General features: G+C 42.2%; 1 protein-coding gene across 4 annotated transcripts in view; it reads left to right on the forward strand.

Moving 5' to 3' along the window:
• The window catches only part of TTC7A (tetratricopeptide repeat domain 7A), a 189,829-nt gene that overhangs the window by 41,348 nt on the left and 133,696 nt on the right, over positions 1-14,785 (forward strand). For all 4 annotated transcript variants that reach the window (XM_068423941.1, XM_068424103.1, XM_068424014.1 and 1 more), the window contains exons 9-10: positions 7,473-7,610; positions 8,042-8,125. In XM_068423941.1, the coding sequence (XP_068280042.1) occupies positions 7,473-7,610; positions 8,042-8,125 (222 nt within the window). The remainder of the gene's footprint in view (positions 1-7,472; positions 7,611-8,041; positions 8,126-14,785) is intronic.

Here is a 14,785-nt window from a genome sequence, read left to right on the forward strand (position 1 = left end):
TTTTCCCCGCCCCCAAGCCACACAGTGGGGGAGTAGATCAGTGCTAGGTAGTTTGCTGCTGAAATTCATTCTATTTTCTGTTTGTCTTGCCTTCCTAAGGTGAAGCTAACTTCCCTTCACCAGGATCTGTGCAACTCCCCAGAAGATGTTACGGGGGTTACAAGAACTGTTCCTGTAAGGGGGAAAGGAAGAAAAGAGATCGCCTTTACGGTGTTGAGAGCCAGACCCTATGTTCCAGCACACCTCTGGCTCTTAGTGGTGCTGGGTTCTGGCTTGTGATGCTGCCTCAGCTTTTCTTCTTACCCCTTTACCTTGCATTGGAAGGGAGCCACTTTACATGTTCTGGCGGGATGCAGGAGAATATCTTCTAAAGGGGTAAATTGAGGGTTCCTTCAGTATTTCACTCACTCTGTCTCTGAGCCTCAGTATGTAAAAGTTTTTCAGATAGCCAAATAACGTGGTAGGCTCTTTCATAGCGTTGAAGATGCTTCTGTGGGTATATTAACCCTTACAGTGAAAGCCTGGGGCCTCTGTCCTCATAGCACTCTCCTGAAGTTGCCTCTTGTATTCTTTCTGTCCCACTGAATATGGGAACCTGTTTTCATAAGTTAAGGCATCTCAGTAAACAATGAAAAGCATCCCAGTTGTTGAGTTTGGCAAGTACTCCTCCTTTCTGCCAGCTGTTATTTAGTCACGGTGGTTGGCTGTAGAGTTCTCATGAAGGAATCTAGTGAAACAAATCAGGCAGCCTGAGTATTACCACAGTCAGGGCTGTCTTTAGTGGGGGTTGTGGCCTCCTGGCTAAATTCATTCCTTATGCACAGCCTCAGTTATGATATCGATGGGCTGCATTTGTGAGAGGAGGAAAATGGTCTCCTTCAGACCAAGGGGAAGGCCAGCTGGTGACAGCCTTTACAAGCTCAGGCTGTGGTAGAATGATGTGTTCCTATCACATGTTGGAAAAAATGGACTGGCCTATTTTTAAATCACTAGTCCTCTTTCTTATTGCATTTAACCAATCAAAACTAGTGGCACTGTTTGTGGGGAGATCCAAGGGCATATTGTGACTTGCTGCGGTGTGGTTTCTCTGCATCATGCTACTGGGGGGAACGGCACTGGTTCTGCCATCAGGGACTCTGGTGCTTTGTGCTGCAGGGCGTAGGCAAGGGAGGTTTGGCAGGACTAACCCGTAGCCGCAGTTTTGTTTATTTTAATAACCATTCTCAGGAGTATTCTGAGTTGACTGCACTGCCCCTTAAAGTCAGCCAGAAGTTTCTCAGAGCCAGGAATAGAACACTTTCTACTACTTTTTTACCTCAAAAGCAAACACAAAAAGTTCTTTGTTTGCACTTAGAAACCTTACCTTCTTGAATCTGAGGTCCAATGTATGTCTAAAATCGCTTTATTCAGCCCTTGGCAATTCTGGCTCTTACAACTGGGGATTCTGGCTGGTGTGGTCCACCAAACATACCAGGTAACATGGATATTTTTTTTTTTTTTTTTTTGGCTCTGTGTTCACTTCACTCATACTGAAAATGAAGCTCCTTATATCCAAAACTAATAAATTCTGTGCCTGTGTAACAAAGATTAGAAATGTCATCCCCATCTTATCTCTGATTTGAATCCCTAAAGGCGATTTGACCTTGGAGAGCCTGAGAGCACATAACAGATGGTGAGGGGGGAAGTAAGATACTGGAACTTGTCCTGTTCTTTTTACTGATGAGAGCAAACTCATGGCTGCGAGCATGCATTTAATGGAATAAGATTAAACCCAGGTATTTTTAAGCACAGAAGTAATTAAAGCCTGTTAACTGTACAGTTCCTAGCTTTATAAAATAATGTTGTCCAACAGATGGGTTGGCAAAGGAGAAGAATCTCTTGTTGCTTTTGTAGGATTTTTTTTTTTTTTTTTTTTGAATGACACCAAGCCCAGTGATGATACAACAGCTGGATGACAATCCTAAGTATTTTGTTGAGGGCTACCGGACTACGGCAGCTGAAGGAGACAGCTGGGGACAGGATTGCCTGCTCTGTTGATTCCTGCCAAATCATGGACATGCACTTACAATACCAAGCCTGACTATCTCTTTAACTGGTCTGAAAGGCAAAGCTATGTGTTTGGGACCTGCAAAGGTGGATTGCAGGATGTTTCTAGTGGGAAATACACCACCTCTGTTAATTGCTTCTTGAGTAAATAGTTCTAATGTGAGTTGCTGGAGCCAGGACGGAGAGCTTTTTTCTTCTGCTTTGCAGTAGGAAGTCTTGTTTCTGAACTTGCAAGGAGGATGCAAATTCTTGGAAGATCAGTTTCTAAATGCAGATTACTGATAGCAAGTATATGATTTTGTTACCCAAGACAGTATCCATAAACTTAATTACTTTCTCCCTCTTTCTTCCTTTTGTGTAGGGTTGTTGGGCTGTTTTGGCTGGGTGGGTATGTCTGTCTTGCTTTCAGTGATGTTTCTAGAATTAGTTCTGCTACAGTACAAGATGTTAAAATATACCTGGTGAGAGATAAGATGTATCTATGTGGTCATATTTGATAACCAATAATAATGGGCTATTTTGCTGAGACATCTGTATGGGGTACCAGTAACTGGTGATCTGTTGCCTACCAGAAATGAGACAGATGCCACACAGTTCACAAGGCAGTAAGTTTTCATTCACTGTGCTTCTGGTCTGAGATAGAGCAAGTTGTGGTATATCTGTAAGAGTGGTTTGGGGAGTGGCTGGAGTATGGTATTTCTGCCCTATTCCACCTGCTTCCTATTTTCACAGCAGCTTTGCAGTGAACCCTGAATATTTTCTTTGTACATGTTAGTGAGAGGAACCTTCAGGTGCTGCATAGAGATCATCAGTAATGTAGGTGAAAAGTCAGTAGCCTCTTCCATGTGAATGGGTCCTTGCCATTGCGAAGAATTCATTCATTTTGTTGGTAGTACAGGCAGAACAGCCAGAATGGAGATCCAAAGGACATGGGCTAAATATTTCCCAGCTCTTAGCAGCAGAGGCATCAGTTGCGTGATTTCAAAGGCTTGTTGTCAATCTTAGGCACATAGCATTTGTTTTCCTCTCTTAATGCTAGTATTGAATCACACCAATTACCTTATTACAGTACACTGTGCAAAACATGCTGCCGTTCTGTATAGATGGGTTGCAGTGGATCTGGCAATTATGTCTATTATGAAAAGACACAAGTTGAACATTAGAATGCCCGTGAATTAGGGGGCAGGCAGCAGGCACTCATTAAAGATTTTAATTGCTTTCTTTTTCTTCTTTGAAAAAAAAGCAGGGGGAGCCATGTTTCGAAGTGAGCAATTAAAGGATGCTTGATAGCTAATCGCTGTGAGAAAGGGCTGCTACGTGGAATATGCTCTACCATAATTCATGTGATTGCTTGACGTTTTATTAAAAAGCACATCTTTGTACTGTGGTAAAATTTAATTTTCTGCAGCGTAACTGCATGCGTAATAACTGCTGAAGGAATGGCTGTTTGGATCTGTTGTGGCTCTCTTCCTTTCTACGTGTAATAAACATGCCATAAATAAGCTGTAATTATCAGGCCATCGATGTACAGCAAATCCGCTGTGTATAGGTGGCTTATCTAGTTTGCAGGTAAGTGTGTTGTATATGTGGATAGGAAGGTACAAGCTGCCTGTAGCTCAGCAGGGTCGTTAGTTAAATTGCAGATCCCGAGAAAGGCAGATCTCTTCCCTGCTGTCAGAGCCAGCATGGGTCTGAAAGTCCCATACTGCTATATTGCTGGACCTAAAAAACCCTGCTGAACCCCAGCTAGTTCTGTGCCCGGTCAGGTTGAACACCTGAGATGGGCTTCAAGCGTGATACAGAGACATCAGCATGGCTGAGTGTTGGGTCAGCTTGGGGCTACCAGCCTGTGCTGGAGCCTTGTGGATGTGTGTGGCCTGCAGATGGGCTGTGTCCCTGGGCTGCGGAAAGGGAGGGCTGAAGGTGCTCGCTATCCTATGTGCTGCTCGGTCTGGGCTGACGGCAGACTGTGTCTTATCTCCTCAAATAGAATTGGTGTCATGTCTGAGCCACCTGCATGCACAGCTAATTGTGTCTAATACAGCCCAAAATATGCAAATGCGATGCACCTCTGGGTTGCTCCATTATCTAGGAGTACATCAAACAGAGGGGCATTGACTGTGTATTTTTGCTCTGTATAATGCAAGTTACGCTGACTCCCGATGGTGAAACTCCTGTTGGTACCATTAGTGACCTTCTCCATCCCACGCAGCAGCCTTGAACAGAGGTTCTCTACCTTCAGTGGTGTGACTCACCAACTCTCTCCATCCTGCTTGTGTGCTGTGAGGTATGTCTGTGTGACAGTGTGAACAGCTTAAAGGGAAGAGTCAGGCTGGGGGTGTTGAAAATGTATTTGTAGCTATGTTTTACTGCCGCTTATAGCAGAGGAGGAGGAAGTAACGCAGTAGGACTAATTGGTAATTGCTGCTTTTGTTATTGATATGCTATTTGGAGATAAAATACAAATAACCCTTTTTCCATTTGTGTTCAGGAAAATTAGTGGTTTGAAGCAACAGAAACACAGGTATTGAAAAACTTTTGGTGTAAATGGCTTAGAATTTGTGCATTGTCAAATGCAAAATGAAGTATCTCTCTGTGTATGTTTCAGTAAGTAAAATTCCCCATCCAACAGAATCGGTGTATGCCGTGTCGCAGTAACTCTGAAACTGTTTTGCACCTGTACTTAATCAGTGACTGTCAGGATTTCTCACTGCCAAACTGAAGTTTACAAAACCATCAACAAAGGTAAAGACAAAAAAAAAACTGGCTGATGGTGATCTGGGTCACAGCACCCTTCTTCTGTGAGAGGCTGGAGACAGAAACATGCCAGTTTCCCTGACTGGGTTTCAAGAAACAGTGATTCACATTCCCTTCTCCACCCTCCTGTATCTAACACTGCAGTAGTAAATGATACCTTGAGCCTTGGGATGATGATTTATGTTATTGTGTTAGATACACTCCATGTTCTTGCTACTGTTCTGTCAGTTTTGCCCCTTTTGGTTTTGCAGGTTTTTGTTTTAGATCTCTGTGATAATGAGGGAACTCCTTGATTTTTTTTGAGCAGCTGGAATTAGCAACTGCAAATAGGTTCAGTATGAAAAAAATTTTTGGGATAGAAGTGATGATGAATTTGCTCAGTGGCAACTTTTATGCATGTAAGTACAGAGAGTGATAGATTGCAGAGACCTATGGCTTTGAGATTTGAAAGCTTGAACAAAATAAGCAGCTTTATGACCTTCTTGGAAAGAATATTAGTCATGCCTATGCATATGTTGTTTTTAACTGCTGTCTGCCCAGGTAGAGTACGGTATGTACAATATGTTCAGTATGACTGCAATTCTAGAATGTTGCGTCCTTGTAATATGTCTCATAACCCTGCTTATTGCAGGATTTGGACATGTTCTTCCCTCTAGTACCAATATCTGTTAGCAGACGTTAATGGGCGCTCACCAATCCTGATTAATTTTCTATCTGTGCTAATGCATCAACTTAAAAATCATAGCTTGGTACTAGATGGATATCCAAAAAAGCATCAGGCTATAGCTGACTCTAATGGGAGGCTGATGGTGAGATTACAGAGCATGGAGGTGCTATCTCAGTAGCTATTTTGTACAAACAATTGTCATAACAATGTAACCAGTGCAGAAAAAATAGTTAATGCTATTGTATATACGTAGGAGGATTCACTTGGCAATGAGGATCGTTCTGTATATGCTTTGTCTCTAACTCTCTGAAGTAGCAATCTCAGAATTGTTCTGTACATGCCTTTGCTTTAACTCCTTTTTCCCTTTTGAAGTAGCAGTCTTGGGTTAAATACAAACAAGCTTAAACATCTATTTATTTTTTTATTCTTACTTGTTTAGTTCTGCTAATAGAGGTAGACGAGCTATGCTTCTGTACTTTGGTTGCAGGATTTTCTCTTTGATGTTGGTTTCATTCTCTCATGCAACCTATTGTTCTGAACTATTTTAAATCACAAACTATGTCTTTTGCAGTAACATGAAAAAGAAAAACACTTTTGTGGCTACAAGAGTCAGTGTAAGTTTATTTGTGCAAACGCTAGACTGAGTCTGACCTGTCAGTTTGCCTTTAACTGCAGTCGCCATTTAGCTCTTGGTTGTGATTGTGTTAGTTGTCAGTAATTGTGTTTGCTGTCTCAACTGGAGGCTGTGATGAAGAGTGCTTGGAACTGGGGCATTACACAGATAATATCATGATGAAACAGCTGCAGCTTAATCGTAATGAAATATGCGTGGGCTTTAAGGGCTGCATATTCTGGAAATTTTTATTACACTTAATTCCCATGTTTAACCTTTTTAGGAAAAAAAATCTCCCTGCAATTAGAAAGAAATAGATGTAAGTTTATAGTAGTAAGTATTATAAAATAAATTTCATAACCTTCCTGCTTCAGGGAGGGAGCATTTTGTATGTCTTCGCCCCAGGTGAAACTGCTGGCAATCTACTAATTTTTCTGATCTTTTAGATGTCTAGACCTGAATGTCTGATATTGCACCCCTTTCAGCTGAGGAGCCCGGGGAAGTGTATCTGTGCTATCAGTCAGTGCTAGCGCTCAGTGGCATCCAGCACTGCCTCTCTCAGAGGTTCGGCAGTCTGGGTGAAGTCCTCTGTGTTTGGAAATCAGAGGGACTTTTCTGTTTACTCTGGGATTGAAATCTCCCTCTTTGTGCTCAGAAAACAGAGAGGCTGGGATCTTGAGACAAATCTGAGTCTGTGGCATATGGTATTTTGGGACATCCTAACAAATTGCTCGACTGATCATTTTATGTCAAAAGTGATGTTTCTTTTTGATCTAGGCTGAGCAATGCACTGGTAGATTAGGCAAAATTAACACTGATAAGATTTTTTTAAAAAAAAATTATTTGCTATTGCATTGCCCAGGCCTCTAATTGCATTAAATTGATGACACGCAAATCTGATTACTAAGGCAACATGCTCGAATTAAAAAATAAGAAGTAAATAGCAGAAAAGAAAAACAAAAACACATGCTATTGGGAAGAAACCAAGTGCAGACATAGAAGATAAAATATCAACCATGGAAGCAGTTATCACAGTTGCTGGCAATTGAAGTAATAAGGAATGTGGGTTAAAGATGGCCTTGAATTTCTAATTATTGAGGAAATCAGATCTGCTAGGTCTGTTTCCTAGTGCTCTAATTCTGTGAAACAAATCCAGATGAGGTATTCCTAGCAGTTCCTTTCCGTACATACAGCTATCTTCTTGAGTTTGCTTCATGTGGATAAAAAGTAGCTCTATGGAAACACCTTCCTTATGTTGGGATGAGTTAAAAAGAAATCTCGAGATGATTGTAAACAAAATGCCATGGGTGATGGGTGGAACGTCGTATGGAGGAGTTGGTTGTCTCTTGCTCTTTTGCGGTCTGATGTTCCATATGTGTCTGTGCCCAGGCAAACCGGGACGCAGTGATCAGCCGAGCCCCCGACCAGCAGGATGACCGAGCTGTCAGCCTCCGAGATGCTTCTGCAGTCTACGACCTTCTCAGTATCACGCTGGGCAGAAGAGGGCAGTATGTCATGCTTTCTGAGGTACCTCCTCCTGGCTTCTGCCGAAACTTCCACTTGAAATGTGCAAGCAAAGCCTGTCTTTGCAGTAATTTGATGGGGAAGGTGGAAATGAAGCACACTAGTTGGCAATTAGTAGAAACAGCTACAGACCTATGGCAGCACAGGCCAGAAATGTACACAGAACTGTCTGAGACATTAGAATAATTTATATGTAGGCACTTGAACAAAGCAGCCCTCATTTGAAGTGACAGTGTATGCTAGCAAGCCCTATTAACTGAGGAGAGGAAAGTGGTGTCATTAAAAAAAAAATACAAAACAAAACCCACCTGGGCCCTGGACTGCAACAGATTGTCTCACCTGATTTGGTTACTGAAGCAAGCAGCAGTCTTGACAAAAGATATCCCAAAAAAAAAAAAAAAAATCTGACATTTCTCCCAACATTTATTTCTCAGTGCTTGGAGAGAGCCATGAAGTTTGCATTTGATGAATTTCACCTTTGGTACCAGCTTGCCCTGTCCATGGTGGCTTGTGGAAAGGTAAGGTTTGAATGTGCACAGTCATGTATATTGTGGTGGTAGGTGCCATCAGACACCTACGTGGAAGGACAGTGCTCTCCTTTTAGACTGTGATTGCACTTTGTGATCAGGTATGTGCTTTTGGTATTGAGTACTCTTCTTTCCATGTAGTGTTTGCTTCTTATTATCAAAGAGAAAACAGATTTTGTGCATAGCTGTGGATTGACAGGCATTATAGAGCTGTCCATTCTTGGCAGGTTCAACATAAACGTGCTTAGCATAAGAAAGATACTCATGTCTAAAACTGTCATCAACTCACTATGTCTTTGGGCAGTTGACTTAAATTCTCTCTAAGCTGTGATTTCTCCATCTGATTAAGGAAATGTTAATGCTTTTTCATACAGAGCTTACAAGGATTAGTATTTTTGAAGTGCTTGATGCGAAAGATACTATAGAAAAATAAATGATGTGTCAATGTTTGCATGGACATGTGTTTTAGCATAAGTTTTTTTTTAAATTAGTATAGTATTTGTCAAAGTTACCAGTTAACCACTGCAATGGCTGAAGTCTGGTTGCAAAAGATAGGCAACGGCAGCAAGAGCTTTTCTTTATTAGTCTTAAAAGAGTAGACTTCCTGCAAGAAACGGGGATAGTGCAAAATTTAGCCTGTTCATTCTGGGGGTCCCCACCTACACTTTCAGGAGATTGAGCAAATAAATGCTGAGAAGTAGTAGACCATTTAATATGGTCCTGTATTCTGTGCCCATGGAATGTAGGGGAATTCATGTGGAACTGGGCAGAGACCACCAACTAGCAGTCATCTGCCAAATGATAACTTACTACTGGTCTGTTATGACTATAAGCTGACTTGGAAACAGTGGCTTTGTAGTGGAAACTGGAGATGAATATACAGTGGCATGCTTTTGCAAGGAAGTTGTCATCTTGTGATGTAGAAGTGCCAGCAAAGCTTGGAAGATGTCTGAAGGGATTCGTTCACTTCTGTGAGCATAGGCAAAGCCTTATCTTGGACACCTGTCTGTTGTTATGCATTACACTTCAAGAAAATTGGAGACCAACAAGAGAGAGCCTAATAAAGAACACTGAGGATTACTAAGGGTATAGTAAGCAGGACTGCAGAAAGATTGAAAGAATTGAATTTTTTTGCCTTAAAGGGGAGAAAAAAGTCCAAGAGAAACAAGTCTTCAACAACTCTTAGAAGAAGGGGTTAATCTTGTCTGTGGTGGGTAGGACAAGATGTGATGGCTTCCAGTTGCAGCAACACAAGTTCACGTTTCCTATTAAGAGGCAAAAAAATGATAGTGGTAAACTGGAAAAAGATTGCCTGTGGAGGTTCTGTGGAGCCTGCGTCACTAGGGATCTGTGAAACACCCTAGGCAAATATTGGTCAGCAGTGACACCACTGTGAGGCACCAGGGGTAGGCTAGGTGGGACCTTGCAAATTCTGACTCTGTTGTGGGACTCCACAGTTATCTCATAAGTCAGCTAGATCTGTTATAATCAAAAGGAAACATCAGAACTTTGACAAAGCGTATTAGATCAGCGGGGAGCTGAAGGGAAATGTTTAGTGACAAAGGGGCTTACAGATTCCTATGTGAGTTCCATAAAAGCATTTCATAATCCAATTCCAAGTATGAAAATGATGGCTAGACTCAGTCATATGTAAGGAAACCTAAAGCTACTGGTGGAATACTTGAACAATGAGCTTGGTGCCATGGTGCTAATACCTTGCACTGGCCTATATGAGGTGAGGGGTTTAGAAGTCAGGTCCAGCTCCCCTTGGCATTCAGCTGGAGTTAGCACGTTGCTGCCCTCTGTGCCTTTGCAAATCCTTCGGATACCACATCTCTTGATACTGAGGACAACAATGACTGGATAGGCTATGATGGAAAGATGCTTCCCATAAACACTCACAGGACTTGTCTGGGAGCTTTATTGGCTTTACAGGTTGTGTAACCTGTTTCTCAACAGCAGACAATGCTGTAGCTCTAGTAATCTGCTGGAGAGCAAATCTTGATTTTAACTGCTGGTGGTTGAGAGAGTGAGGGTATCCAGAGAGTAATTGTGGTTCAATCTTAGGTTAGTATGGAGGCGAAAAATAGGACCTGATCTTTAGCTTCTAACAATTTGCATGAGAACTCTGTCCTTCTCCTTATTTGTTTGCATACCTCTTCAGCATCCCTAGAAGTTACTGAATATTTGGTACTTCAGAGAAAAAAAGAGCAACACAAGTATCTGTATCTCTCTAACTGTCCTATCTTTTCAGATTTTCAAGTATGTCATGTCTTTTTGCCTGTAGTTTAAATATTTACAAGGTAAAATGGCCTGATCTTGCCTATTGATGTAAAAGCTCTAAATGTTCCGAGCCCTATATGCATCAGAGGGAATTCCCATACCCAACAATCCCATCTGTGCAGTATTTCACTTCTAATCCCGAAGTATTCCCCGAGGATTCCTGTCTTATACTCTGCAATGCGTCATCTTGCTAATGGGAGATGTGGCATACATTTTATACTGCTTCGCAGCTTGATAGCAGGACAGAGTTCATTTAAAAGTAAGTGCTCCAGTGTAGCAGAAAGAACTGATGAGAAAACAGTGTGGTCTGTCTAGACTGCAGAATGCAGAGTACACTTGAGCTTTTATAAGTAAAAGATCTGTTTTCACCTGTCTCAGTCACAGCCAGTTCCTGATCTTATTTCTCAGTAATGAAATCTCACATCCTGCAGCTTTACTTGTTCTGCAGTACAGCAAATCATGCTCATAAATCCTGGGTATGACAGGAACAGTTTTATCAACCTGTAAATGCTGGAAACTTTAGTCTCTCTGTTTTTAAACATGCCTTTAGGATTTGCAAACTCTGACCTTCTTAAGTGCTGTAAAATCTGATCTTGCCCTCTATTCTACTCTGCATTTGACTAGTGTTACTTTCATTTTGTATATTCATCTTCTTCAGGTTAAGTCAATCAAGTTGAACTTCAAACTATTTTCTTCCTCTGCCAGCCAAAAATTGCCAAATGGTGACTGTCATTTTTAACAAGTGATCAGTCTGAATATCAGGCCGGCCACCTAGGCTCTTTACAGTATGTATGCTTGAGTTTACACATTATTTTAAAAAGCATGTGTCTTAACAAAAATAGGCACATCACTTCAGTAAGTGCTTACAGAGCAAGTGAGGCCTTAGGGCTTCATAAAACAGTGAATGAAAAAGCTCAAAGCAGCGTAACCTTCCTGTCTGTCTTCTATCCACTTAAGCGGTGGAAATAATGGAGTGACAGCAATTTCACTTTCCTGTGCTTCTCAACAACTTGTGTAATGAGTAAGATGGTGTGGTCTGGTTTTTTTTAACCCGTTCTTGGGCATGTATGTATACTGAGCTGTATATTTTCTGTACTTTTGTAGGGAATTTTAGATGAAATGCTGGGAAAGCTGAGACAATGGCAAAGATATGTCTGCTGTAGAAGGACAGTAGTGAGAGATGTCCGATGTCATCAAGCGCAGTTCTGGATAGGCAAGAGAAAGGTTTAAACCAGTCTAATGCAGCACCCCTGTTCTTCTGAACTGGTGCTGGAAAACAGAATGCTGAAATCTTCACAGCTGCTTTAAGTTGCTTCTGCTGGTAATAACCTTCACAATGTGAAAATACGACAGCAAGAGGCTGAGTGGGCATAGCAGCTCCCTGGCTCTGCTGCCACGCATAGACAGGCTGGAGTCTGAGTGGCGAGTGGTATGATAGCCGGATGCCATCTGGCAGAGTCCTCAGGCAATGAGATGAGCCACTGTCCTGCTGCCAGAGTAAAATGAGTGCAGTAGGTTGCATCTGCTTGTCTCAAGATTTTAAAAAAGTAACCTGTATTCAGCAGAATGGGGGAAGGAAGGAGCAAACTCCTATAGAAAAGACTTCATGGTCTTCACAGTAGTGGAGAGACAGACAGCTGTTTGAGGCAGATTTGTTCTCTGCTGCTGCTTTTCAGCTGAACAGTTTCCACTGGAGGTTGTGGAGATTACCAGCACACAGCACACCTGCAGACTAGGGTAGCTCTACTAATGTATCTGAAGTTGGAGGCAAAATTGTCATAGTGTCTAGATGATGTATTGCAGGCACAAGGGATATAAAATAGGGTCCCTGTGCACTTGCAAGCATTTCCCTGGCCTTGGACCAGTTGGATCAGTTATGTGTTCCCTTGTTCAGATTTCTGTCCCCTTCCACACCTAACAGCCTCACACAGGATGCAGCCTGGGTGTCCCAAAGTGTCACTGGAGCTCTCTGGGAGTAGAGACTCAGAAGTGCATCATGGGATTGAGCTTTAGCTTAAATTGACAGTACTCCAGAAAGTCTTCTAGATCTGCATCATGAGCATCTTTTTTACCTGTCAATCTGCTTAAGGGAAAGATAAACTGATAAAATATGTGCCTTGAGCAAAGTGAGGCAACATTGATGCCTCTCTTCTACCTACCAGCCAAGAGGACAAGATTTGTATTTAGTGACAATGATGTGCAATTTTCCTCAGGGTAGTGAGGGAGGGATTCTTCAAGCATAGATGTGAAATTATTCTGTGAACACCGAGTCTTAGTCTAAAAGTGCTGGGTACCCAAATTGAGCCATTCAACTCGCAGCAGTCTTACACTGCTCTCTCATGTCCAGTGGATGTTTATTATTATTATTAGTGTATGCAGTGCATAAAACCATTTTCATGCTCATATTTAATGTTTCTGCACAAAAAAAAAACCCAGAACACAACTTGATTAGTGATTTAAAAGCTTTAGGATGTGTGTTTCTTGAGAGGAGGGGTGGGGAGTGGTGGAGTTTCAGGCCAGCTGAGGGAAGTCTGGAGCATCTACTAGGAGAGGATAAATCTGCTCTTACCCCTCACCCCTTTTACTCATTTAGGGGATGAAGTGCAGCAAAATGTGCATAAAGGAAGAGCTCAGGAGCAATTGAAGGGGCTGTGGGGAAGAGCTGCTGTGAGGGCCCAGTGGAGCTTGAAGCAGTTACCTGGAGGCAAGGGCCACGCTCAGCAGGCCTTGTGCTGGGATTGCTAATGATGGTTATGTGTTCCTGGGGTGCCTGGCACGCAGCTATCCAGCCCCTCTCGTCCAGTGTCGACAGAACACCACCAGCCCAGTGCTTGCCTTTAGCACAGCAATTGCATGACTTTAGAAACAACTGCATTGTTACTGACCTTACCCCAGCCCCTGCTAGCCCATACTGAGGACACCATAGGGATAATGGTCAACATTACCATATAGAGAAGATAGGCTGGCAGTGGGGGGATTTAAGCGCCAAGCATGGTACCTTGCAAACCCCGGCAGATAAAGCTGCTTTCAGCTACGCAAAATGCTTCTCTCTGCTCTTATCCCTTATGTTTGTTCATCTTTAAGGCAAAGAGGAAGAGAGAGTCATGCTTGTCTACCTAAATGGTTTTCTTAATAACATAACGCTTCAAGAGGTGTCTGGTGTTCCCTACAAAGGGAAATAATCACATCCTTCTTGGCATCTGTCATTCAGCTGTTTTTCTGGGGGAGTCAGCTCCAGCTCTTCGCAGAGCCAATCTTGCAGTGTCGCTGTGCTCCCCTTTGCTGCTCTGCAGTTGGAGATACTGCAGCCCTGCCCAGGGCTTGTGCTGGCAGCATTTTTATGGTTTTGAAACCAGTCTTACACAGACATGAACTCTGATTTTGGAGCCCTTTGCAAGTTGCTGATACATACTGGTCATAGCCAAATAATGACAAGCTAATGTCTGAGCTGCTCATATCTGCGTTGCACCCAAAAAGAGGAATGTATCCCATTACTTAAACAGTGCAGCAAAAGCAGATGTCTCTAACAGCTTCAAGGAGCTTCAAGTTTGACTCAGCCATGCCTGTACTGCCAACATACAGCTTTCCAGAAGGTTAGAAGGAAAGTTATAAATATATTTAATACATAACTCTGCAGCAACAGCAGACGAATTTTATGATTTAGGCTGTTCCTTCTGTTGGTTTCCTTGCAAAAGCTTAGGCTGGTTGCTAGGCAACTGGCATAAAAAAAAAAGTACATTTCTCTTTGCATTGCAGGCAGGAACCTTGGGAGCAGCAGAGGCCTTGGATGGCTCCTTAAATAGCATTGCTGGGGAATGAAAGTTAAAATATGGAACATTCATTGGTTAAAGATCCTGTTACAAAGGTCGGCTATCTAGGGAATATTCTATAGTTTGGTTTCCTTTGGTGAAAAGAACGATTAGAAGGGGGTGTGCCTGTGTGCTGTAGATAGTACAAAAAATGGAAATTTCCAAAGATGCCTGACTGTGGAGCAGAATACCTAGGTGGGCTATATAATTGCCTTCAGTCTTAACTCTCTTTTCTTGACAGAAATTGTGAAGTGAGGTGTTTGTCACATTTGCAAGGACAAATTTATGCTTATAGATCTTAGAATTTAAGAGGTACTTTTAAAAGTGAATATTTGAAGCTGCTTAACTCCAATGCTCTGATTTAGCAACACAAGGTAAAAGAAAAGGGGGAGAACTGGTCCCTGTGTTGAAAGAAGTAAATGTCTTAAGGGAATAATGTTCATGCTGAGGGGTTCGCAAAAATCTAGAAATTCAGTGGAAAGCTAACACCAAAACAACTAATTCCAGAATCCTCAGTTGCTGGCTCGCTCTGTCATCTTCCTGTGTTGGTTCAAGGTCA

Source organism: Nyctibius grandis, chromosome 1 (genome assembly GCF_013368605.1).
Source record: "Nyctibius grandis isolate bNycGra1 chromosome 1, bNycGra1.pri, whole genome shotgun sequence".
Taxonomy (NCBI): Eukaryota; Metazoa; Chordata; class Aves; order Nyctibiiformes; family Nyctibiidae; genus Nyctibius; species Nyctibius grandis.